The following is a 25,000-nucleotide window of genomic DNA, read 5'->3' on the forward strand; positions in this document are numbered from 1 at the left end:
CCACTTACCTGGGCAGTATGGAATTCTACATGCCACTTACCTACATGCCACTTACCTACATGCCACTTACCTGGGCAGTATGGAATTCTACATGCCACTTACCTGGGCAGTATGGAATTCTACATGCCACTTACCTACATGCCACTTACCTTGGCAGTATGGAATTCTACATGCCACTTACCTACATGCCACTTACCTTGGCAGTATGGAATTCTACATGCCACTTACCTTGGCAGTATGGAATTCTACATGCCACTTACCTACATGCCACTTACCTTGGCAGTATGGAATTCTACATGCCACTTACCTTGGCAGTATGGAATTCTACATGCCACTTACCTTGGCAGTATGGAATTCTACATGCCACTTACCTACATGCCACTTACCTTGGCAGTATGGAATTCTACATGCCACTTACCTGGGCCGTATGTCAAATGACCCCATCAATTTGCCCCAGCAGTGGCGCGACTGGCTGGGGCACCTGCACCGTACGCCGGCGACCCGGGTTCGATTCCCGCCCCGTGGTCCTTTCCGGATCCCACCCTGACTCTCTCTCCCACTCACTTCCTGTCAGTCTCCACTGTCCTATCTAATTAAAGGCATAAAAAGCCCAAAAAATATACTTAAAAAAAAAAAAAAAAAAAAAAAAAATGACCCCATCAATTCAGCTGTGGTAATGCTGCAATCAGTGGGACGTCTGGGTTGAAAACCAAATGACTGCTGTTGGACATGCTGATGGGAATAAGCCAGAGACTTCCTAACGAGAAGACACAGAACCCCTAACGAGGAGACACAGAACCCCTAACGAGGAGACACAGAACTCCTAACGCGGAGACACAGAACTCCTAACGAGGAGACACAGAACCCCTAACGTGGAGACACAGAACTCCTAACGCGGAGACACAGAACCCCTAACGCGGACACACAGAACTCCTTAGAAATGCATGGGGTTAGTTCTAGTGCTGTAACACCAATATGGCAGCTGCCTACACATATCCCGCCCCCAATATGGCAGCTGCCTACACCTATCCGGCCCCCCCTAAACTTCTCCAGCAGAGGGGGAAATAGAGCTAATCCTGCCAAGTTCCCCTTTAAGTGTGGGAGGGTTCAGGGCTGACATTGGGCTTTGGCCTGTAAGTGTGGGGGAGGGTTCAGGATCAGGGTTCAGGGCCTTTAAAGGTCTGTGGGTGCGTGAGCCTGCGTGTTCTTCTCCCCTCAGGGCTGGAGAACTGCGCTCATGTGCTGGACCAGAGTGGGAAGATCTACAGCGCCACCCTTGGCCTGGTGGACATAGTGCGGGGAACCAACTCCTACTACAAGCTGCAGCTGCTGGAGGACGACGTGCAGAAGAGGTGAGTCGCTCTGATGGACAGGTCAGCAAGCTAACGGCTAGCAAGCTAACGGCTTACCTGTCTCTAATGGACAGGTCAGCAAGCTAACGGCTAGCTAGCGGCTAGTTAGCTAACGGCTAACCTGTCTCTGATTGACAGCTTTACCTGTCTCTAATGGACAGGTCAGCAAGCTAATGGCTAGCAAGCGGCTAGTTAGCTAACGGCTAACCTGTCTCTGATTGACAGCTTTACCTGTCTCTGATGGACAGGTCAGCAAGCTAATGGCTAGCAAGCGGCTAGTTAGCTAACGGCTAACCTGTCTCTGATTGATAGCTTTACCTGTCTCTGATGGACAGGTCAGCAAGCTAATGGCTAGCAAGCGGCTAGTTAGCTAACGGATAACCTGTCTCTGATTGACAGCTTTACCTGTCTCTAATGGACAGGTCAGCAAGCTAATGGCTAGCAAGCGGCTAGTTAGCTAACGGCTAACCTGTCTCTGATTGACAGCTTTACCTGTCTCTAATGGACAGGTCAGCAAGCTAATGGCTAGCAAGCGGCTAGTTAGCTAACGGCTAACCTGTCTCTGATTGACAGCTTTACCTGTCTCTGATGGACAGGTCAGCAAGCTAATGGCTTACCTGTCTCAGTGTATGAAATATAAATGCACTATAAATCCACAGACACAGTTTGACTTGACTTGACTTGACTTGACTTGACTGTAAGCTGTTTGGATGGTCTGGTCATTATGATGAGGGCCGTTGTCACAACAGGACAACTGCATGGAGGCTTACTTGGGTCTGTCTGGGTCTGGATTTATAAATGTAGTCTAACATCTGATTTGTGTTTTAGTATGAAGTTTTTGTTCAAACCACAAATAGTTCAACGTGTGTGTGTGTGCGTGTGAGTGTGTGTGTGCGTGTGTGTGTGTGTGTGTTCAGGTCATGGGGGCGTGTTTAACGTACGTGTGTGTGTGTGTGTGTGTGTGTGTGTGTGTGTGTGCAGGTACTGGGTGTGCAGATCATGGGGGCGTGTTTAACGTGTGTGTGTGTGTGTGCGTGCAGGTACTGGGTGTTCAGATCATGGGGGCGTGTTGGTACCACTATTGGAGGGAATAAGCTGGACAAGTTCTATGACAAGAACTCTGCGATGGACAACTTCCGCAACGTCTACGAGGAGAAGACCGGAAACTCCTGGACCTCCACCAACTTCACCAAGTACCCCAACAAGTTCTACCCTCTGGAGATCGACTACGGCCAGGTACACACACACACACACACACACACACACACACACACACACACACACCACAGATAACCCAGCACACTCTACCCCCTGGAGATCGACTACGGCCAGGTACACACACACACACACACACACACACACACACACACACACACACACACACACACACATACATACCACAGATAACCCAGCACACTCTACCCCCTGGAGATCGACTACGGCCAGGTACAGTTAACACACACACACACACACACACACACACACACACACACCACAGATAACCCAGTAAATTCTATCTGCTGGAGATGGTCTGTTTTGCACACATCACACAGGTGGCCGTTTGGGTAGAACACTGCTCTCTATGGGATTATGGGTAATGTGGACGTTTGGGTAGAACACTGCTCTCTATGGGGTTATGGGTAATGTGGACGTTTGGGTCGAACACTGCTCTCTATGGGATTATGGGTAATGTGGACGTTTGGGTAGAACACTGCTCTCTATGGGGTTATGGGTAACAGTGTTTCCTCTAGGATTTTTTTAAGCAGTGGGGGCAGGCCCGTCCGAACACTCCCCCCCCCCCCCGTCCCAGCACCACGGAACTGACAACTGACACTTCGCTGCAACACAAACAATTATATTTATTAACCTCTATTCACACACTCTATTCAATGAGGTATTATTTTCAGTTGTGATTGAACTGTATTTTTGGAGAATCTACAACAGGTCTGCAAAATGAATTTTACAAGAAATTCTTCGTTGCGAAACCAAAATTCAAAGAAGCCTTGCTGTGCACATTTAATTTTTCTTTTGGAAAAATAACTCCAAGGCTCGGTTATAGGGGAATTCAGAAAGAGGTGGTCCATTGATGCTGAGTAGCATACATGCTGTTAGATCAGGGGTGGGCAAACTTTTTGGCTCAAGGGCCACATTGGGTTTTGAAAATTGCCGCACAACAAACAACACATACATAAAAAACTATTGTTTTTATAGCCTATAATTTAGTATGAAAAGTATTTCTTTTAAAATATTAATTGCTTAAAAATACTGCTAATTTTATGCAGTTTAACAAATGTATAAATTGTGCACTGTCGCTTTAAGACAGTCGCTTTAATTCACGTTTATTTCTCAATGATCTTCTGCCTGCACCGCAATGGCTAGTAAGGCTGGGCCCTCTCACAGTTTTTAAATGGTCAGTAGTGGGAACTACTGTTGCCTTCATGATTTCCTTTTAAAAGTTTCTTATAAGAAGGAGATATCAGTTATCAACAATGACAAGCCAGCTGGAACCTGCGGCTCTCTCTCCCTCTCGTGAGTGCAGACGCGTTCCCAATTAAATGGATCGCATAATGTTCACGTTAGATCTGCTGCAAAGGAGATAACTAAGAGTTAACTTAGTTTAACATGATGTTATCTCTATTTAACATGATGTTTTGACATTGACATTGCAAACGTTCTCTAAGGAGAATGAAAAGCAGTTTGCAGTAAGGCTAACCAACGTCGTCTCTATCGCAGGAAAAAAATAGCGAGCAGCCTGATAACCAAATGAAATGCTCGGCGGGCCGGATGAAAATGCTCGGCGGGCCGCAGTTTGCCGATCCCTGGCCTAGGCTAAGCATTCTGTAGCCTAATTCGTTAGAAATTTAAAAAAAATGGTTGCACTTCTTTTTGCTAATTTATTTTCACATTTAGCAACAAGGGTAATAAACGTTTAGGTCGTGCGGCCTTTGTGCGTCTGTGTAGCCCAAATCATTAAAAAATAAACTTTTCCGTGTCATACAACACAACTATTTACTTTAACATCATTACATCTATTACTACATCTATAGACTATTTCCCATTTGTATTATATTAGTGACTCACTTATCGTTTTAATGTTTCCAGATGTTTGATATCAGGACGTGAGCTGTCAGAACTGACCAGTTGAACGTTGTCTTATTAAAACGGACCCACCGCGGTGACGTTTTTGGTGGAGGTGTTTAATAGTGACTCAGAAGAAAGCAAACGTTTGGACAATAAGCACATCCACACACTATGTGGAGGTAAACTGGACAGCCCCAAACCTCTGAATAGTTCTGCTTGTTGTTAAATTGCAACGTTAGCGGCCGCCAACGGGGGGGCATAATGTCGGCAGGATCCTTTAAAAGGCAACTGCGACTATTGTGCGTCTGCCCCATTTCTGATACCGTGGGGGAAGAAAATTAAACCGTGGCGGACCGCCACTACCAAATCAACATAGAGGAAACACTGGGTAATGTGGACCTTTGGGTAGAACACTGCTCTCTATGGGATTATGGGTAATGTGGACGTTTGGGTAGAACACTGCGCTCTATGGGGTTATGAGTAATGTGGACGTTTGGGTAGAACACTGCTCTCTATGGGTTTATGGGTAATATGGACGTTTGGGTAGAACTCTGCTCTCTATGGGATTATGGGTAATATGTTTGGGTAGAACACTGCTCTCTATGGGGTTATGGGTAATGTGGACGTTTGGGTAGAACACTGCTCTCCACGGGTTTATGGGTAATATGGGTTTGCATATTTCATACACTACGTTTTGCTTCACTATATTTGCTGTTCTCTATGTGTGTGTATTTTTGTGTGGGTGTGTGCACTCTTGTATACATATACTTTGTGTGGGCATGTGTATACTGTGTGCGTTTGCATGTGTGGTTGTGTGATGCGGTGTGTGTGTGGTTTGTGTGTTGCGGTGTATGTGTGTGGTTGTGTGTTGCGATGTGTATGTGATTGTGTGTTGCGGTGTGTGTGTGTGTGTGTGTGTGTGTGTGTGGTTTGTGTGTTGCGGTGTGTGTGTGTGTATGTGTGGTTGTGTGTTGCGGTGTGTGTGTGGTTGTGTGTTGCGGTGTGTGTGTGTGCGTGTGCGTGTGTGTATGCGTGTGTGTGTGTGTGGTTGTGTGTTGCGGTGTGTGTGTGTGCGTGTGCGTGTGTGTATGCGTGTGTGTGTGTGTGGTTGTGTGTTGCGGTGTCTGTGTGGTGTGTGTGCATGTGCGTACTGTGTGTGTGTTGCGGTGTGTGTGTGTGTGTTAGGACGAGGAGGCGGTGAAGAAGCTGACGGCCAGTGCAGGCACCCATTCTAACGTGTGTGTGTGTGTGTGTGTGTGTGTGTGTGTGTGTGTGTGTGTGTGTGTTAGGACGAGGAGGCGGTGAAGAAGCTGACGGCCACTGCAGGCACCCATTCTAAGCTGGCCAAGCCGGTCCAGGAGCTCATCCGCACCATCTTCGACGTGGAGAGCATGAAGAAGGCCATGGTGGAGTTCGAGGTGGGCGCTCACGACCTCTGACCTCTGTAGTCTGTGTCTGTAGCTCAGACCCGGCCTCTGACTCACGCGTGTGTGTGTAGCTCAGACACGACCTCTGACTCGCGCGCATGTGTGTCTGTAGCTATGTATGTGATGCTGAGCTAGAGAACTACTGCAATAACAGATGAATGTGTGTGTCCCCTCCAGATCGACCTGCAGAAGATGCCTCTGGGAAAGCTGAGCAAGAGACAGATCCAGAACGCATACGCCCTCCTCAGCGAAGTCCAGCAGGTCTCTGCTCTGACGTCCTCCACAACCTCCTTTAGCACACGCAGTGTTAAGCACAAGTCTCTGGCATGGTCATGGTTGTTGTGTGTCTGAAGGATGAACTCAAGTTGGATTTTCTTTTAAATATATTGACGAATCTCTATTCATTTCCTCTGACAGGCGGTCTCAGACAGTGCTTCAGAGTCCACCATTTTGGATCTGTCTAATCGCTTCTACACTCTCATCCCCCACGACTTTGGCATGAAGAAGCCGCCCCTCCTCAGCAACCTCGACTACATCCAGGTACGTCACAGGCCCTCCCGACCTGGCTCACCAGCCAGCTGGGATTTAAGGGGTTAAGATATCTTGATGGTTTGTCGGTTGATTTAAGGGGTTAAGTTATCTTGATGGTTTGTCGGTTGATTTAAGGGGTTAAGATATCTTGATGGTTTGTCGGTTGATTTAAGGGGTTAAATGTACTTTATGTAATTGTATATCATTGTATGTCATTGTATGTAATTCTGTGTTATCTGTCCTAAGGCCAAAGTCCAGATGCTGGACAACCTCCTGGACATCGAGGTGGCCTACAGCCTGCTGCGTGGAGGAGCCGAGGACAACAAAAAGGACCCCATCGACATCAACTACGAGAAACTCAAAACAAAGATCGAGGTAGGCCCCATAAACTATGAGAAATTAACCCTTAGAACCCTAAGCTGTTTTAGGGCATTTTCACTACCTTTATTCATAAGGATTTATTCTGGTCATTGTAAGTGCCATACACACATATTATATATTGTTTTTTTCAGCAGAGTCTGGGCTATCCATTTTTTTCCATATATTTATTTAGATTTTTAAAGAATTAAAATACAAAAAGCATATTATAAAAAGTCTTATATTTTGACATGTATCTCACCACAGCAAGCTCATAGCTCTACATGCATTTCATGTGTGTGTAGGGCAGACTGTCCTGAATCGGGCAATATAATTGCCATGTTGGAGGGATACTCTGGGGCTGAGCAATTTACAGAAATGTGTGGTGTGTGATTTACGGAAATAAATGCCTTTTTTTATTTAGTGATGAAAAATGACCTTTCTGCGCTCCATATCTGTGACACGAACTGATCTGACCTGACTTGACCCGAGTTTGCGTGTTAGCCTGTGTGTGTATGCACTCATCATGATTCTAAACTTTTTACTGCATTGCCATAAATAAAGTAAAGGCAAAAAAGGGGTTTCTTTGTTGAATAAATTGGGATGCAATGTGAGCCTTGAATTGGATGCCATGCAGGAATTTGCTAGGATCTCAAAACCGGATTATGAACATGCTTTGCCATAGAGAAACACACGATAGCGTTGGATTATAAACATGCTTTGCCACAAAAACAGACAAAAACGTGGGGTCCAGCTATATGAAGTTATTATTTTGCTGTCACTTCGTCTGTTTTATAACCCAGAAGGATGTACTTGGCATCAAACGATAGCTCTGTGTCTATCTATCTGATAACGGGTCCGCGAGTAATTCAAACGAGAGTAATGGGTGTGCAGCGTTGGTTTGTGTACATGACGTTATTATTTTGCAGTCACTTCATCTGTTTTTATAAGCCAGAAGAATCTATATACATGATACCAATGGATAGCCCTGTGTCTCCTCTTTCATCTGATATGCTTGCCATATCTATGCGATCACGGGTTCGCGAGTAATTCAAACGAGAGTATTGGGTGCGCTGGTGAACGCAGAGACGTATAGGCTGTAAATATGATGCAATTTGATTTAATTTCATGATTTTTTAAAATGTCATACTTGATCGTACAGACAAGTGCGTGGTCTCGTTGGAAAGCCCCACTTCTGCCCTGTCACGCTATAAAGTTTCATCTCGCTGCGATGAACAGTTCCGGAGCAATGTAACAGAGAAGAAAGGGTGTGTTTTTTGACGCACTTTGCGTCAATCGGGTTCTAAGGGGTAAAAACAAAGTTCGAGGTAAGCTCTCATCAGTTACAAGAAATTAAAACAAAGATCGAGGTAAGCTCTCATCAGTTACAAGAAATTAAAAACAAAGATCGAGGTAAGCTCTCATAAACTACGAGAAACTCAAAACAAAGATCTCCGAAAAAGAGAAGAAATGCTCCATTAGAGCAGCACTACGCTGTGAGCTCTAACATTGTCTGTGTGTGTGTGTGTGTGTGTGTGTGTGTGTGTGTGTGTGTGTTTTGCAGGTTGTTGATCAGTCTTCACATGAAGCTCAGCTCATCCAACAGTATGTGAAGAACACACACGCGGCCACACACAACACCTACACGCTGGAGGTGGAAGAGGTGAGAACACACACACACACACACACACACACACACACACACACACACACACACATGCTGACACACACAACACCTATACTCTGGAGGTGGAAGAGGTGAGAACACACTCCTGACACACACAACACCTATACGCTGGTGGAAGAGGTGAGATCCTCACACAAACTCCTGACACACACAACACCTATACTCTGGAGGTGGAAGAGGTGAGATCCTCAAACACACTCCTGACACACACACAGTGTGTGTGTGTGGTAAAAGCGTTTCCTGTGGACGTTACTACCGGGAGGGCGAATGTATGAATCTTTAAAGTGGTGCGGGAGAATATAATGATGTGTCCTGTGTAGATCTTTAAGGTGGTGCGGGAGAATATAATGATGTGTCCTGTGTAGATCTTTAAGGTGGTGCGGGATAATATAATGATGTCTCCTGTGTAGATCTTTAAGGTGGTGCGGGAGAATATAATGATGTCTCCTGTGTAGATCTTTAAGGTGGTGCGGGAGAATATAATGATGTCTCCTGTGTAGATCTTTAAGGTGGTGCGGGAGAATATAATGTCTCCTGTGTAGATCTTTAAGGTGGCGCGGGAGAATATAACGATGTCTCCTGTGTAGATCTTTAAGGTGGTGCGGGAGAATATAACGATGTCTCCTGTGTAGATCTTTAAGGTGGCGCGGGAGAATATAACGATGTCTCCTGTGTAGATCTTTAAGGTGGCGCGGGAGAATATAACGATGTCTCCTGTGTAGATCTTTAAGGTGGTGCGGGAGAATATAACGATGTCTCCTGTGTAGATCTTTAAGGTGGCGCGGGAGAATATAACGATGTCTCCTGTGTAGATCTTTAAGGTGGCGCGGGAGAATATAACAATGTCTCCTGTGTAGATCTTTAAGGTGGTGCGGGAGAATATAACAATGTCTCCTGTGTAGATCTTTAAGGTGGTGCGGGAGGGCGAGTGTATGAATATAACGATGTCTCCTGTGTAGATCTTTAAGGTGGTGCGGGAGGGCGAGTGTATGAATATAACGATGTCTCCTGTGTAGATCTTTAAGGTGGTGCGGGAGGGTGAGTACCAGCGCTTCCGTCCGTTCGAGGAGCTGCACAACCGCCAGCTGCTGTGGCACGGGTCACGCGCCACCAACTACGCCGGCATCCTGTCGCAGGGTCTGCGCATCGCGCCACCCGAGGCTCCAGTGGTAAGTAGCGGTCACAGCGCGACCTGTCGCAGGATGGTCAGCACAACAGATACATGTCAGTCACAGGGTGGACAACTCAACAGATATCAACAGATACATGTCAGTCACAGGGTGGACAACTCAACAGGTATCAACAGATACATGTCAGTCACAGGGTGGACAACTCAACAGATAGATACATGTCCACAGTCACAGGGTGGACAACTCAACAGATAGATACATGTCCACAGTCACAGGGTGGACAACTCAACAGATAGATACATGTCCACAGTCACAGGATGGACAACTCAACAGATAGATACATGACCACAGTCACAGGGTGGACAACTCAACAGGTACATGTCAGTCACAGGGTGGACAACTCAACAGGTACATGTAGGTCACAGGGTGGACAACTCAACTGATATGACCACAGTCACAGGGTGGTCAACTCAACAGGTACATGTCAGTCACATGGTGGACAACTCAACAGGTACATGTAGGTCACAGGGTGGACAACTCAACTGATATGACCACAGTCACAGGGTGGTCAACTCAACAGATAGATACATGACCACAGTCACAGGGTGGACAACGCAACAGATAGATACATGACCACAGTCACAGGGTGGACAACTCAACAGATAGATACATGACCATAGTCACAGGGTGGACAACTCAACTGATATGACCACAGTCACAGGGTGGTCAACTCAACAGATAGATACATGACCACAGTCACAGGGTGGACAACTCAACAGGTATCAACAGATACATGTCAGTCACAGGGTGGTCAACTCAACAGATAGATACATGACCACAGTCACTGGGTGGATAACTCGACAGATAGATACATGACCATAGATGGCTATGACTGTAATCATGGACCAGACAGCAGAAACCATCACTCAGTAAATACGCTGAATTTAGCATAAAGGGGTTTGTGGGGACCTGGTCTAATGACTGGGCCAAGACCCGCTGCTTCCTCTAACTTTTTATTGTGTCCACCCAGAGAACGATATAGAACCGCCATTTACTCTTTATTGTGTCCACCCAGAGAACGCTATAGAACCGCCATTTACTCTTTATTGTGTCCACCCAGAGAACGCTATAGAACCGCCATTTACTATTTATTGTGTTCATCCAGAAAACGCTATAGAACCGCCATTTACTCTTTATTGTGTCCACCCAGAGAACGCGATAGAACCGCAGATCGCTATTAGGGCTGGGATAAACGATTATTTTTTAAACGATTAATCTAGCGATTATTTTTTCGATGCATCGATTAATCTAACGATTCATTTTTTCAGTCCGATTCGATTTCGATTCGATTCGATTATCGATTATCTCCCCATTAATTCACATAGCAACTTATACATGTTTATTTATCTGAATGAAAAAACATGAATTCTTTAACATTGCAATATATGTTTATTGCTCTTAAGATTCCAAAATAAAAGACTGAAGTGCAAGTACAAGTGCAAAGTAATGCATTCTTAGTCAGAGGTAGCATTCAATAAAGTTCAGTAGGCGCGTGTATATGCTTAATTGAGTGCCTGTCATTTTAAGACGTTCGTGTGGGAATCCTTGCAATTAACATTAACACAGTTAAAAGGCTGCTGATGTGTGGATGCAATTCATAACGTAGTTTGTTCAAATAACAGTTCGTACTTCTCCTTTGGACAAGCACTTTTGAGTCTTGGAAAACACTTTTCCATTTCCATCGGGATTTTGCAAACAGAGTCAATAAAATGAGCCCTGCATGAGTAATACAAGCAGCTGCAAGTAAGCATGCTAAACTTGACATCCCAACAGTATTCTAATGTTAGCTTTGAGATAGGGCTACTGCTTGATTGCATACTGTAACTTAACTTCGTTTAGTCTCCTCAATGTACTATGTTGTGATAAGACCTTAGCAGAGTTTACTTTAACTTTAATGCAGTGGTTTTGAACAAATTTGCGCAGCATGGTCACGATGCTAAGCGGATTTAATAGCAATTTAGCCCACTGTGTTCTATGCAGTGCTTCTATGTGGCAACAACAATCCTTCAACAATCGTGAATATTTTGTTAAATGCACATGCAGAGGAGGAGCAGCGGGCTCGTTACGAGAGAGAGCGGCCGGGGCGAGGAAAGGCTGTGTGAGTAAAAAGTGCAGCTCAATTAAATTATTTTATCTTATCTTTAATTTAAATAGCAGGCCTACAACATAGAACATCAATGTGTGGTGGCCGGTTTTGATTTCGTGGTGCCCAGCCACAGATTAGTCAACGTATGGAAAACACTGAAGGTGTAAAATTAAAAATATTTAGCAGCACACGTTATGCTTGACGAATCGACGCTCATATTTTGCGTCGACGTATTTTTTGCGTCGACGTCATCGATTACGTCGACGCGTTGTCCCAGCCCTAATCGCTATAGAACCGTCCACCCAGTGTCCACCCAGAGAACGCTATAGAACCACCATTTACTCTTTATTGTGTCTACCCAGAGAACACGATAGAACCGCAGAACGCTATAGAATGCTGTGGTGCTCAGGGTCCGCGCACGTTCCCACATCCACCAGTGTCCAAAAGACTGGAAGTGCTTGCCAGACATTGGATGATAATGTGTGTGTGTGTGTGTGTGTGTGTGTGTGTGTGTGTGTGTGTGTGTGTGTGTGTGTGTGTGTGTGTGTGTGTGTGTGTGTGTGTGTGTGTGTGTGTGTGTGTGTGTGTGTGTGTGTGTGTGTGTGTGTGTGTGTGTGTGTGTGTGTGTGTTTGCAGACGGGTTACATGTTTGGTAAAGGCGTGTACTTTGCCGACATGGTGTCCAAGAGCGCCAACTACTGCCACACCTCCCAGGCTGACCCGGTCGGTCTCATCCTGCTGGCCGACGTCGCCCTCGGCAACATGTGAGTGTTCCATACTGTGTGTATGCGTGCGCGTGTGCGTGTGTGTGTGTATGTGTTAACAGACTGGTTAGAAGTGTGTGTTTGTTTGCTTGCTTGCTTTGTTTGTTTGTCTATGTGGCATTTGTGGTTGTTTAAATGCTTATGCACATGTTTGTCAACAGGCATGAGCTGAAGAAGGCATCACACATCACCAAATTACCTAAGGGTAAACACAGTGTTAAAGGTGAGGACACAAAACACATACAGATTCGTCATCTGACATTTTATAACATCATACAGTATACGTCATCTGACATTTTATAATATCATACAGTATACGAGATTCGTCATCTGACATTTTATAATATCAACAGTCCCACCTTGTAATGTATGGGAATGTCCACAAGTACTCTTGCCTTATTTTAACTCTGTGTATTGCACTATTGCCTTATTTTAACTCTGTGTATTGTATATTATACAATGTCTCTGGGACACACCATGTCACTTAGCTGATGGTGGTATTGCTTGAGACTGCTGCTGTCCCGGTGCTGGCCCGGTGCTGGCCCGCTGATGGCCCGCTGATGGCCCGCTGCTGGCCTGGTGCTGGCCCGCTGCTGGCCCGCTGCTGGCCTCGTGTGCTGGTTGTGTTGTGTCTGACGGTCCCTCTCTCATGCTGACCAGGTGTGGGCCGAACTGCCCCGGACCCCAGTGCCACGGTGAAGCTGGATGGGGTCGACGTGCCTTTGGGCAAAGGCTCCACCACCAACATCGAGGACACCAGCCTGCTGTACAATGAGTATCCTTTCCTCTCCTGTGTGGCCCAACGGGCGGCTGACCGGACAGCTGACCCCAGCTCTTGGTTGGCCAGTTGGGGCAGCCGTGGCCTACTGGTTAGCACTTCAGACTTGTAACCGGAGGGTTTCCGGTTCGAACCCCGACCAGTAGGCACGGCTGAAGTGCCCTTGAGCAAGGCACCTAACCCCTCACTGCTCCCCGAGCACCACTGTTGTTGCAGGCAGCTCACTGTGCCAGGATTAGTGTGTGCTTCACCATTCATTGTGTTCACTGTGTGCTGTGTGTGTTTCACTAATTCACAGATTGGGATAAAAGCAGAGACCAAATTTCCCTCACGGGATCAAAAGAGTATTTATACTTATACTATACTTATACTATACTATACTTATACTTAGTTCTGATGCCTTCCGTGGGGTTTCCTGCATGTGGAATTCAGACAGGCTGGTTATAAATGCCACCAATGCAGGGCCACTGGTCAGGGACCTCTTGTCTATGTCTCAACGCCATCTAGTGGTACTCCACCTAGTATTGCAGCGGTATTGTCAGGTGTGGCGTTGTGCACACCTAGCGATCAGGTGTGTGTCCCCAACCCCCAGGTGAGGTAGGTACCAGTTATTCCAAAAGAAGAGGGGCAGTGTTCTTCCACTGAGAGCTAGATGAAGCTGTAGATACAGAAATGATGGATGAGATGGAATATTGGAATGATGGATAGGATGGAATATTGGAATGATGGATAGGATGGAATATTGGAATGATGGATAGGATGGAATATTGGAAAGCTATACAAATAAATGGGTTAATTTGGAATGTAGTACAAAATTATAACAATCATGCGTTTGGTGATCATGGTTTGGTGATGCCATGTTATGATGAACCTGTAGCTACAGAAACGATGGATGGATGCTCTGGAGGTATAAATGCTTTTGGTGATGCCATGTTATGTTTGTGTTTTTGTTTGTTTATTTATAGTGATGCTGTGTGTGGATACGGACACCCCTCTACCCAGACATATTTCCCTTAACTGCTCCTCCTCAGATACATTGTATACGACGTCGCTCAGGTGAACCTCAAGTACCTGCTGAAGATCCGTTTCAACTACCAGACGTCCCTGTGGTGAGGACAGGGGTGACCTCACCGTTGACCTCTCACCTCTGACCTCTCACCTCTGACCTCGGCCCATGGGATGGGGATCCTGTGGTCCTGGACATCACCACTGGCCCACCACTGGGCCCTAATCCATTGACACACACATACACACACACACGCACACCCACACACCCTTGCCATCCCCAGGAACTGAAGAGGCAGGAATTTACCAAAACACACTCACCTGCCCATCCTGCTTTCTCATTTGTGATACTGTATACTTGTACATGGCTCATAGCCGCTGCCGTGAGCTTTGGGTAGGCTTAGCAAGATGGCCGCACGCCTCCTCTTACTTGCTGTGTTGGGATCGCCCTCAGTTTAACCCCGGGGGAAAGCACCCTCTGGAGGACAAAGCTGCTTTCCCATTTAAATTATCTCAGAAGTTTGCTTGATACAGTTGGGAAGAGCTATTCCCATCAATTGTCAAGGCAACACGAGTCTTCCATTTATTTCCGTCTTCCGTCATTTATCCGTCAACAAAGAGTTTTGTTTTTCTTAATTTGTAATATCCTGTTAGGCTTTGGTAAATTCATAGGACACCACCTTCCAACAAGGTTCAAACTGAGGTTTGATAGTATTTTGGTAGAAAAAGGCAGTATTCTTTCATTTGTTGTGAAGGAAGACAGCAACTCTCCATTGGATTTTTCCTGTAAAATGCCATGTGTTGATAATATGTATTTGATACTAGGTAATCTGATCGGTCGGTAGTAACGTCTTTTTTTTGTCATTGCTCTGTTCCACTGCTGTTTTTTCTCTCTCCTTTGCTGTTGAAGTTGGCACAGTAATAGATTAAACAAGTAAGCAAAGTTTTTGTTAGATAAAAACTTATAATAAAAGACAACTGAGCATTGTGAAAACAGACTGACACTCATGATTTCTTTATTTAGTATGAGAAGAACCCTTGGGACTGAATTTCAGCTTTCTGGAAGCGCTTCCTGGAATTTAAACATATTTGTACTGTTCGCTATGTCCACAAACTGAACAACTAATCATTTACCGGTAAAGTTAACGTTACATGTCATTGGAAACGACATTAAATCCCGCAATGGGTTTTCGGTTCGAACAGCCCTCCCTGTCTGCCGCTTTCCCACAATGCACACCGCTAGGTGCGCTTTGAAAAAGCGGCGCGGCTAATTCAAGATGGCGGAGATGGAGCAGCTTTTAGATGAGAGTAAGTATCAAAACAATGATTTCAGCCCATCGTTGTGCCGCTCGTATTTATGTCCACTGAGCAAGATATGTTACGGACATGTAAAGAGACGTGTACAAGTTCACAAACGGTCCATGTAACCACCTAATGAATGCAACGAGCGAACAAGTAGCTAGCGATAGCTAGCTAAGGACCCTGGCAAGCTTGTCATCTAGCTAGCTTGCTAGCAAGCTTTTTCCTAGGAGGCTTACTGAAGTATACCTCTCAGCTAACTGGGCTAGCCAGCTAAAGTTACTAAAAATAATATTGGTGTGGCAGTGGGTACACCAGGTGTTAGTGCATAATTCATTTGGAGCCTATCTGTAGCTGGCCTTGTTTTACTAAACATTAAACAAAACTCAAAATAGCAGTAAAAGTCGTTTAAGTTTTTATTTGAGGGGAAGTTAAAAACTGTCAACAAACACCCATCGGAGCCCGCTAATACATTGGTTGGTTTAGGATACGGACCAACAATAACAACCGTGTTAGCAAGCCATCTGATAATTATTATTGACAGAACGATTTGTTTTCAAGACAACCACATATCTATAGTTTTCAGACCAACGTTAAGTTAGTGTGATATGCCACTTGCCTGAAATTTTAACTGCATTTTCGAGACGCAACTATTCTTGTGTGCCCACGACATGAACACAAATTACGCAACATGTTTACATTTGCAATAATGTAACGTAAACAACTAATTGAATGTTGAATCATTTTGTCAACAAAAGGGGAAAAAAGAAAACACTTAAACGAGCCATTAAGACATGTGTGGGTAGTATTTTTTGCATATCTTCCACAATCAAGAGTTACTGGACGTTAATCAAAGGACCTATGCATATCTGCAACCGATCCATATTCTTCCCTGTCTAGACTTCAGGGGTCGGCAACCCGCGGCTCCGGCTCTTTGATCCCTCTGATGCGGCTCAGCTTTTGAAAATAATTAATGAGTATTTAATTTAAATGTATTTTATTTTAGTTCGTTCATTTTAAAATGTAGCTATATCTGAGTAGCCTAATTTATATAACTTTCCACCTCACTTGACTCCGTAACCGTAGCCTGCACAATATGCCTACATTCGCGGTTCGTTGCCATGTCAATATCAAACAAAATCACCGATTTCCCTCCATTCCAGTCAACGAGAACACTGTAGCCTAATTGTTATTGTTGATGTGTGCGCTTGCTGTAGGCTAGACAAGGAAAATGTCAAAAAGGAAACGTCAGCGACCACAGCTTGCGAGCGCGAACACCAGCGGGCTGAAATGGGAAAGTTTCCATCCGAAGACTGATTCTGAAAACGCGAAATAAACTGCCCGTTATATATCGCACACTGCAACGACTTAGTAGCCTATTGCTGTGTTAACCCTATTCCACTTGCATGTGAGAAATCTTTCTCACATAGGCCTATGATAAATATAAACACAAATCTGCGCTCACGTTTAAGGGCAATTCCGTGGTATTTAGTTGGCGTTATGGATATATTACAGTTTTGCGTGGAGTTGCCCTTAAATGATGACAGCCTCAATTATTTCATGGAACTTCACCTCACTGAATATGAGCCAGCCAGACTCCAAGGCCATCCCCAAATCTAATCTCTCTAATGTTCAATTTCGCCAATTACATGTCAACGAAAATTGAGTGTTGTGTTGAAAAATGTTACTTTGCATACCAAAGGACACTGGGAAAATAGGGGGTGGTGTTTAGCCTGCATGGGAAGCCTAAGGCCTATACTTCTTCTATTTCCACAACTTTAAAAGGGCAGGGTTAACAACTCTGAAAGACGGTAGTAGTAAGTAAATAACTTTTTCTTACATAGCGCATTTATCTAAAGTGGTTTTACTTTCCAACATGAGGTGCTTTTCTTTTGCTTTGCAGGTTCGTCGGCCAAAGCCCTGGTCAGTCTCAGAGGTGGGTCGACTGTTCTCTATCATCACAGAATGCCATCATACACATAATATTTGTCTGATATCCTCTTTTAGTCTCTCAGATGGCTGTTGAACTTTCCATCACTCCCAGGCTGTAATTTCTGGTATTTGATGACAGAGTACCAGAGATGCAGTATAGTAATGAAATACTTTATGTGTGTGTGAGATGCAGTATAGTAATGAAATGCTGTGTGTGTGTGAGATGCTGTATAGTAATGAAATGCTTTATGTGTGTGAGAGATGCAGTATAGTAATGAAATGCTTTATGTGTCAGAGATGCAGTATAGTAATGAAATGCTTTATGTGTGTGTGAGATGCAGTATAGTAATGAAATGCTTTATGTGTGTGTGAGATGCAGGATAGTAATGAAATGCTTTATGTGTCAGAGATGCAGTATAGTAATGAAATGCTGTGTGTGTGTGAGATGCAGTATAGTAATGAAATGCTTTATGTGTGTGTGAGATGCAGTATAGTAATGAAATGCTTTATGTGTGTGTGAGATGCAGGATAGTAATGAAATGCTTTATGTGTGTGTGAGATGCAGGATAGTAATGAAATGCTTTATGTGTGTGTGAGATGCAGTATAGTAATGAAATGCTTTATGTGTGTGTGAGATGCAGTATAGTAATGAAATGCTTTATATGTGTGTGAGATGCAGGATAGTAATGAAATGCTTTATATGTGTGTGAGATGCAGTATAGTAATGAAATGCTTTATGTGTGTGTGAGATGCAGTATAGTAATGAAATGCTTTATGTGTGTGTGAGATGCAGTATAGTAATGTGTGTGTGTGAGATGCAGTATAGTAATGAAATGCTTTATGTGTGTGTGAGATGCAGGATAGTAATGAAATGCTTTATATGTGTGTGTGAGATGCAGTATAGTAATGAAATGCTTTATGTGTGTGTGAGATGCAGGATAGTAATGAAATGCTTTATATGTGTGTGAGATGCAGGATAGTAATGAAATGCTTTATGTGTGTGAGATGCAGGATAGTAATGAAATGCTTTATATGTGTGTGAGATGCAGGATAGTAATGAAATGCTTTATATGTGTGTGAGATGCAGGATAGTAATGAAATGCTTTATATGTGTGTGAGATGCAGGATAGTAATGAAATGCTTTATATGTGTGTGAGATGCAGGATAGTAATGAAATGCTGTGTCACAACTCTCCCTCTGTTTGTTGTCTGTGCATTCTGTGCTTTGCAGAATGAGAGTTTGCGTTGTCCAGCAGCAGGCTGGGAGCATGCGCAGGGGCCGATATGAGCCCGAACTGCACAGATAACTCTGGGTGTGCTGGGGTGGGGGCATTACTGGGTGTGCTGGGGTGGGGGCATTGCTGGGGTGGGGGCATTGCTGGGTGTGCTGGGGTGGGGGCATTACTGGGTGTGCTGGGGGCATTACTGGGTGTGCTGGGGTGGGGGCATTGCTTGGTGTGCTGGGGTGGGGGCATTACTGGGATTGCTGGGGGCATTACTGGGTGTGCTGGGGTGGGGGCATTACTGGGTGTGCTGGGGTGGGGGCATTAATGGGTGTGCTGGGGTGGGGGCATTAATGGGTGTGCTGGGGTGGGGGCATTGCTGGGTGTGCTGGGGGCATTACTGGGTGTGCTGGGGGCATTACTGGGTGTGCTGGGGTGGGTGCATTACTGGGTGTGCTGGGGGCATTACTGGGTGTGCTGGGGTGGGGGCATTACTGGGTGTGCTGGGGGCATTGCTGGGTGTGCTGGAGTGGGGGCATTGCTGGGTGTGCTGGGGTGGGGGCATTACTGGGGTGGGGGCATTGCTGGGTGTGCTGGCGTCTGTGAACTGCAAATGACTTGTGTTTTTTAGCTCAATGTTCAGTTCTGATTTGGTGTCTGCAAGGTGAAGTGCACATATAGCAAATAACTTTGTGTGTAATAACTGTTGAGCATTTAGCTCATAACGTATTGATCCTGATTGATTGGTTTGGTCTGTGTTTGCATCCAGAGGGGAGCTTACTGAAGTCCCACAACACCAGAGGACGGAGCACTCTGCCCACTCTGGAGACGGTGAGATTTCTGACCAATAAGCCCTCTTTATAATAATATAATATAATATATCTTTATAATATAATATATATCTTTATAATAATATAATATAATATATCTTTATAATATAATATATATCTTTATAATAATATAATATATCTTTATAATAAGCCCTCTTTATAATAATATAATATAATATATCTTTATAATAATATATATCTTTATAATATCATATATATCTTTATAATAATATAATATAATATATCTTTATAATATAATATATCTTTATAATAGTATAATGTAATATATCTTTATAATAAGCCCTCTTTATAATAATATAATATATCTTTATAATATCATATATATCTTTATAATAATATAATATAATATATCTTTATAATATAATATATCTTTATAATAGTATAATGTAATATATCTTTATAATAATCCCTCTTTATAATAATATAATATATCTTTATAATAATATAATGTAATATATCTTTATAATAATATAATATATCTTTATAATATAATATATCTTTATATTAATATAATATATCTGACCAATAAGCCCTCTTTATAATAATATAATATATCTGACCAATAAGCCCTCTTTCAAAACTCTAGAAAGAGAGAAAGTGCATAATGTGTTCATTTCATATGGTCTTCACTGCTGAACAACTCTTTTTGGGCCTGCTATGGGAACATCACCTGTAGTGCAGATCACCTGTAGTGCAGATCACCTGTAGTGCAGATCACCTGTAGTGCAGGCCTGCTATGAGACATCACCTGTAGTGCAGATCACCTGTAGTGTAGATCACCTGTAGTGCAGATCACCTGTAGTGCAGATCACCTGTAGTGTAGATCAGTAGTGCAGATCACCTGTAGTGCAGATCACCTGTAGTGCAGATCACCTGTAGTGCAGGCCTGCTATGAGACATCACCTGTAGTGCAGATCACCTGTAGTGCAGATCACCTGTAGTGTAGATCACCTGTAGTGCAGATCACCTGTAGTGCAGATCACCTGTAGTGCAGATCACCTGTAGTGTAGATCACCTGTAGTGCAGATCACCTGTAGTGCAGATCACCTGTAGTGTAGATCACCTGTAGTGCAGGCCTGCTATGAGACATCACCTGTAGTGTAGATCACCTGTAGTGCAGATCACCTGTAGTGCAGAACACCTGTAGTGTAGATCACCTGTAGTGCAGATCACCTGTAGTGTAGATCACCTGTAGTGCAGGCCTGCTATGATATGTATTTGTTCATGTATTGTATCTGAATGTCATGTGTGTTTATTTGTTTGTGTATTATATTTATTTGTTTGTGTATTATATTTATTTGTTTGTGTTTGGCAGCCCACACGGAGCTCCAAGAGAACTCGTCTGTCATGTGAGGAGGAGGAGCGGCCGGTACCCACCCGGTCCCCTAGGAGGAGCCAGAGAGTCACCACCGCCCCTCAGGTGAGAGGTCAATCACATAAGAAATGCCCTAAAGAGTCACTATTGCTCCCGAGGTAACCTTAGAGCCATCAATGCCTTTTGATACCTGATGAGGGCATACTGGTGACCTGTGTGTGTGTGTGCGCATGTGTATTTTCTGTCTCACAGCTAGATACACCCACACACTGCATTTTCATCAGGTTGACATGACCTGTTGTGTGTTTCTGTTGAGCGGTCCCGGTGTGTAACGGCGTGATGGTGGCGTGTGCGTGTGTGTGCGTGCGTGTGTGTGTGCGTGTGTGTGTGTGTGTGTCCGTGTGTCCTTACAGAAGCTGGCGGGCGTGGGGACTCCAGATAAGAGAGCGTCTCAGAGGATCGGCCTGCGGCTACGCAACCTTCTCAAGCTGCCCAAAGCCCACAAGTGGTGCATCTACGAGTGGTTCTACTCCAACATTGACAGGTGAGCTAGCCAGGTACCTGAGTGGTTCTACTCCAACATCGACAGGTGAGCTAGCCAGCTACCTGAGTGGTTCTACTCCAACATCGACAGGTGAGCTAGCGTAAACGTGTTAATTACCAACCATTAAGTTCGAAAATTCTTAAAACAACGATGTTTTTTAATATTTAACAAAATAACATTTGCTAAATTAACCTTACATTTTTCAGTAGCCACGGGTGTGTAGATTTGAACAAAATCTAGTTTGGTTCTTACTGGGGCTATTCCAGAAAGCAGGTTTACTGGCTTAACTGGGTATGTTAACCCAGAGTAGCCTAAGCAGTAATCCTGGGATTTCGGTTCCAAAATGGTCAGGATATGTAAGTCGCCATGGTAACATAGGCTCTGAACTTAACCTGGTAGTTTGTACAGACACAGAGCATGTCAGCATAGCAACTGTTTGTCAGTCAGTGCGCAAAGTTGCGCTAAAGCTAGACATTATCTATATATATATATATATATATATATATATATATATATATATATTCACATATATATATACACACAGGGTAGGAATTTCACGACGGCCATGGCCGTTGTAGCCCCTTGCATTGGCCGTGAAGCCCCTTTGAAAATCAGAGGTTTACAGGCCACGGTGGCCTTGGTGCCCCCTTCTTTCAATATTCTGCTTTGTGTCCTACTAATAGCGATTTTTATTTAGCCTGTGGCCTGTCAAAATAATCTTAGCATTCCCAGCGCAAATTAAAGTGACAAGAAAGTGACAGCTATTCATCACACAGACATCACAAGTATCACATGAAAGAGCTTTTTCTCAGCTTTTAAACGATGTTAGCCGATAATTAGCCGATAATTGCTGTGTTGAACGGTTCGCGAGAAAAGTAAATAATATAATTCAATTTAATCATACATTCTACTGAAGGTTTTGCGTCCATGATCTCCCTATCCATTCATCTCGGTGGAATACTTCACAAACCCTTCTTTCTTTTAACACATGACAAACCACATATCAGAATAAACAGCAGACCTTACCGAACACAAAGGTGTAAAGCAGTCCCCTGTACAGTTAGCCGTTCCAGAGTAATCCAGTTTTGAATTTGCAGTAAATTTCGACATGCATGGATGTCTCCAAATTTGGGCTTTAAGTTTTACAATGTGTTTAAATTGTTCCACATGATTTCATAACGGGCCAAATACAAAATAAATTTTACAAATATCGCCTAGATATTGGTAAATCAGAGGACAGCTGACTAAGAGTTTGTGAAAGTAGCCTTAATGATCACAAAATGCTAAGCATGCATCTAGGCTATTTGAGTTTCTTAAAGCTGAGCTGTGCTACATTTAAATTGTTCAATACATGATTTCATAGCAGGCCAAATATAAAATACATTTTATATATAGCCTAGATATCTGTTTTTATTAGATGATCAGATGATTTACAGTTTTATGTAATATGTCATGTTTCATGTTTTTGTAATGTTTCATACAGTGATGCAGGTCTACTGCAGTGAATAGGCTAAATACAACTTTGATCATTTTTATAGCCTACTACTGTATAGTTAACTGGCCTTGGTGCCCTGACATGTGGCCTTTGTGCCCCCCACCAAATATGCCTAACTGAAGGCCAAGTGGCCTTGCCCCCAGAATGGTGAAATTCCAAGCCTGTATATATATATATATATATATATATATATTATATTTAAATTATATTTTATATTTTAAGTTTGCCTTACGCTAAAACTAGACATTATCTTTGAGTGAGTTGTCAATTAACGGGCCTTGGCTATATCAGGCTTTCCAAACGTCATTGGCTGCATTAATGGGACGCAAGAGCCCATTAAAGCGGCATCCATCAACAAGGCAGATTATATCCATAGGAAAGGTTTCCAAGTAGGGATGTAACAATTACCGGTATAATGGTAAACCGCGATAAAAATGTTGACGATAACAATTACCGTTTTCATTTCAAATATCATGATTATCACTGTTGATTACCGCGGTGTGGAAACCGTGTGTTTAATCCTTCCCAGCTTCATCCGAGCCTGCTTTTGACATACAGTAGGCCTGGTACAATGGAACAAAACTGGTACCCTACTGATTCTGTTGTCTAATTGATGAATTTAAAGGAGAATTCCGGTGTGATATTGACCTAAAGTGTGTTGAAACATGATACCGAGTGTGAACGGATGTCTCATAGCCCATCTCGGCTTGTCCCCTGCACTCCAAAATCTGGCGCTAGTTAGCCGATGCTATCAACAGCTTTTTCAATGGTGGTGCTTCGGCATCGGGCTAGCCATGCAAATAAATCACTGTTTTACACCATTTACGAGGCTCAATGTATCTCCACACTTCATTGGTAGACTTCCGAGGGCCCTGACATTTAAAACGAGACATTGAGAACTTTGAAAAAGCACTGGTAGTTTACTTACAAGACGATTTATACAGACAGTATCTTCACGAAGTTTAGCGTTTGCAGCCATCTTGAATTTAGTCACGATAAGTCGAGCGACGAGTAAGAATGAACAGGTATGATAAGGGATCAGATTCCAAAAATAATTCAGTGGAAATGCATGGATTCCAGTTTCTTCCAGTAGCAGCAACTGGAATCCATGCATTTCCACAGAATTATTTTTGTGTAAAACACATTTTTATTAAAATAATAGCCAGATATGTGATTCTTCACATCTTATCACAAACATGGGGGTAAACCGGCCAGGGCCAGTACACGATGCCAGGATGTACCGGGAATCTAATTTGAGTGTGGTGTGTGTGTGTGTGTGTAGACCGCTGTTTGAGGGAGACAATGACTTCTGCCTGTGCCTGAAGGACTCGTTCCCCCATCTGAAGACCAGGAAGCTCACACGTGTGGAGTGGGGTACCATCCGCAGACTCATGGGGAAGCCCAGACGGTACCTATACACACACACCTCACACTACACACACACTGTTATACACACACACCTCAACCACATAGGATGCCTGAGATGGGCATTGTCTCGTGAGATTCATCAATCTACACAAGATGAGTATTGTATAAGTATATATACTCTTTTGATCCCGTTAGGGAAATTTGGTCTCTGCATTTATCCCAATCTGTGAATTAGTGAAACACACTCAGCACACAGTGAGGTGAAGCACACACTAATCCCGGCGCAGTGAGCTGCCTGCAACAACAGCGGCGCTCGGGGAGCAGTAAGGGGGCACTTCAGCCCTACTGGTCGGGGTTCGAACCGGCAACCCTCCGGTTACGAGTCTGAAGCGCTAACCAGTAGGCCACGGCTGCCCCTGAATGATGAATGATGAACTCTTTCTCCATCTCTCTGTCCCTCTCTCTTTCTCTCTTGCTTTCCGTCTCTGCCCCTCTCTCTCTCTCTCTTTCTCTCTCTCTTTCCATCTCTCTTTCTCTGTCTCTCTCCCTCTCTCTCCCTCTCTCTCTGTCTCTCTCTCTTTCCATCTCTCTTTCTCTGTCTCTCTCCCTCTCTCTCTCCCTCTCTCTCTGTCTCTGTCTCCCTCTCTCTCTTTCCATCTCTCTTTCCCTGTCTCTCTCTCGCTCTCTTTCTCTCTCTCTCTGTCTCTCTCTCCCTC

At 44.0% G+C, this 25,000-nt stretch overlaps 2 protein-coding genes across 4 annotated transcripts in view; both read left to right on the top strand.

Moving 5' to 3' along the window:
- Positions 1 to 15,252, top strand: part of parp1 (poly (ADP-ribose) polymerase 1) — a 36,183-nt gene extending 20,931 nt beyond the window's left edge. Inside the window, exons 12-24 of one of the 3 annotated variants that reach the window (XM_076272409.1) lie at positions 1,220 to 1,352; positions 2,393 to 2,588; positions 5,619 to 5,669; positions 5,774 to 5,851; positions 6,038 to 6,121; positions 6,278 to 6,400; positions 6,638 to 6,766; positions 8,313 to 8,411; positions 9,452 to 9,604; positions 12,348 to 12,475; positions 12,637 to 12,698; positions 13,136 to 13,250; positions 14,285 to 15,252. In XM_076272409.1, coding sequence (XP_076128524.1) covers positions 1,220 to 1,352; positions 2,393 to 2,588; positions 5,619 to 5,669; positions 5,774 to 5,851; positions 6,038 to 6,121; positions 6,278 to 6,400; positions 6,638 to 6,766; positions 8,313 to 8,411; positions 9,452 to 9,604; positions 12,348 to 12,475; positions 12,637 to 12,698; positions 13,136 to 13,250; positions 14,285 to 14,366 — 1,433 coding nt within the window. In that variant the 3' untranslated portion in view covers positions 14,367 to 15,252. Of the gene's footprint in view, positions 1 to 1,219; positions 1,353 to 2,392; positions 2,589 to 5,618; positions 5,670 to 5,722; positions 5,852 to 6,037; positions 6,122 to 6,277; positions 6,401 to 6,637; positions 6,767 to 8,312; positions 8,412 to 9,337; positions 9,410 to 9,451; positions 9,605 to 12,347; positions 12,476 to 12,636; positions 12,699 to 13,135; positions 13,251 to 14,284 lie in introns of those variants that run through there. The other 2 variants (XM_076272408.1, XM_076272410.1) reach the window with 2 other exon arrangements.
- A 262-nt stretch (positions 15,253 to 15,514) lies between these two features.
- lin9 (lin-9 DREAM MuvB core complex component) overlaps positions 15,515 to 25,000 on the top strand; it is a 21,403-nt gene continuing 11,917 nt past the window's right edge. Inside the window, exons 1-6 of the mRNA XM_076272306.1 lie at positions 15,515 to 15,566; positions 17,461 to 17,493; positions 19,481 to 19,542; positions 20,878 to 20,982; positions 21,291 to 21,421; positions 24,199 to 24,324. Of these exons, the coding sequence (XP_076128421.1) occupies positions 15,536 to 15,566; positions 17,461 to 17,493; positions 19,481 to 19,542; positions 20,878 to 20,982; positions 21,291 to 21,421; positions 24,199 to 24,324 (488 nt within the window). The 5' untranslated portion in view covers positions 15,515 to 15,535. The remainder of the gene's footprint in view (positions 15,567 to 17,460; positions 17,494 to 19,480; positions 19,543 to 20,877; positions 20,983 to 21,290; positions 21,422 to 24,198; positions 24,325 to 25,000) is intronic.

This window comes from Alosa pseudoharengus, unplaced genomic scaffold (genome assembly GCF_046254945.1).
Source record: "Alosa pseudoharengus isolate Yale_2024_CS ecotype anadromous, Long Island Sound unplaced genomic scaffold, YU_APseudo_1.1 YU_APseudo_1.1_scf_7, whole genome shotgun sequence".
In the NCBI taxonomy this organism is placed as follows: Eukaryota; Metazoa; Chordata; class Actinopteri; order Clupeiformes; family Clupeidae; genus Alosa; species Alosa pseudoharengus.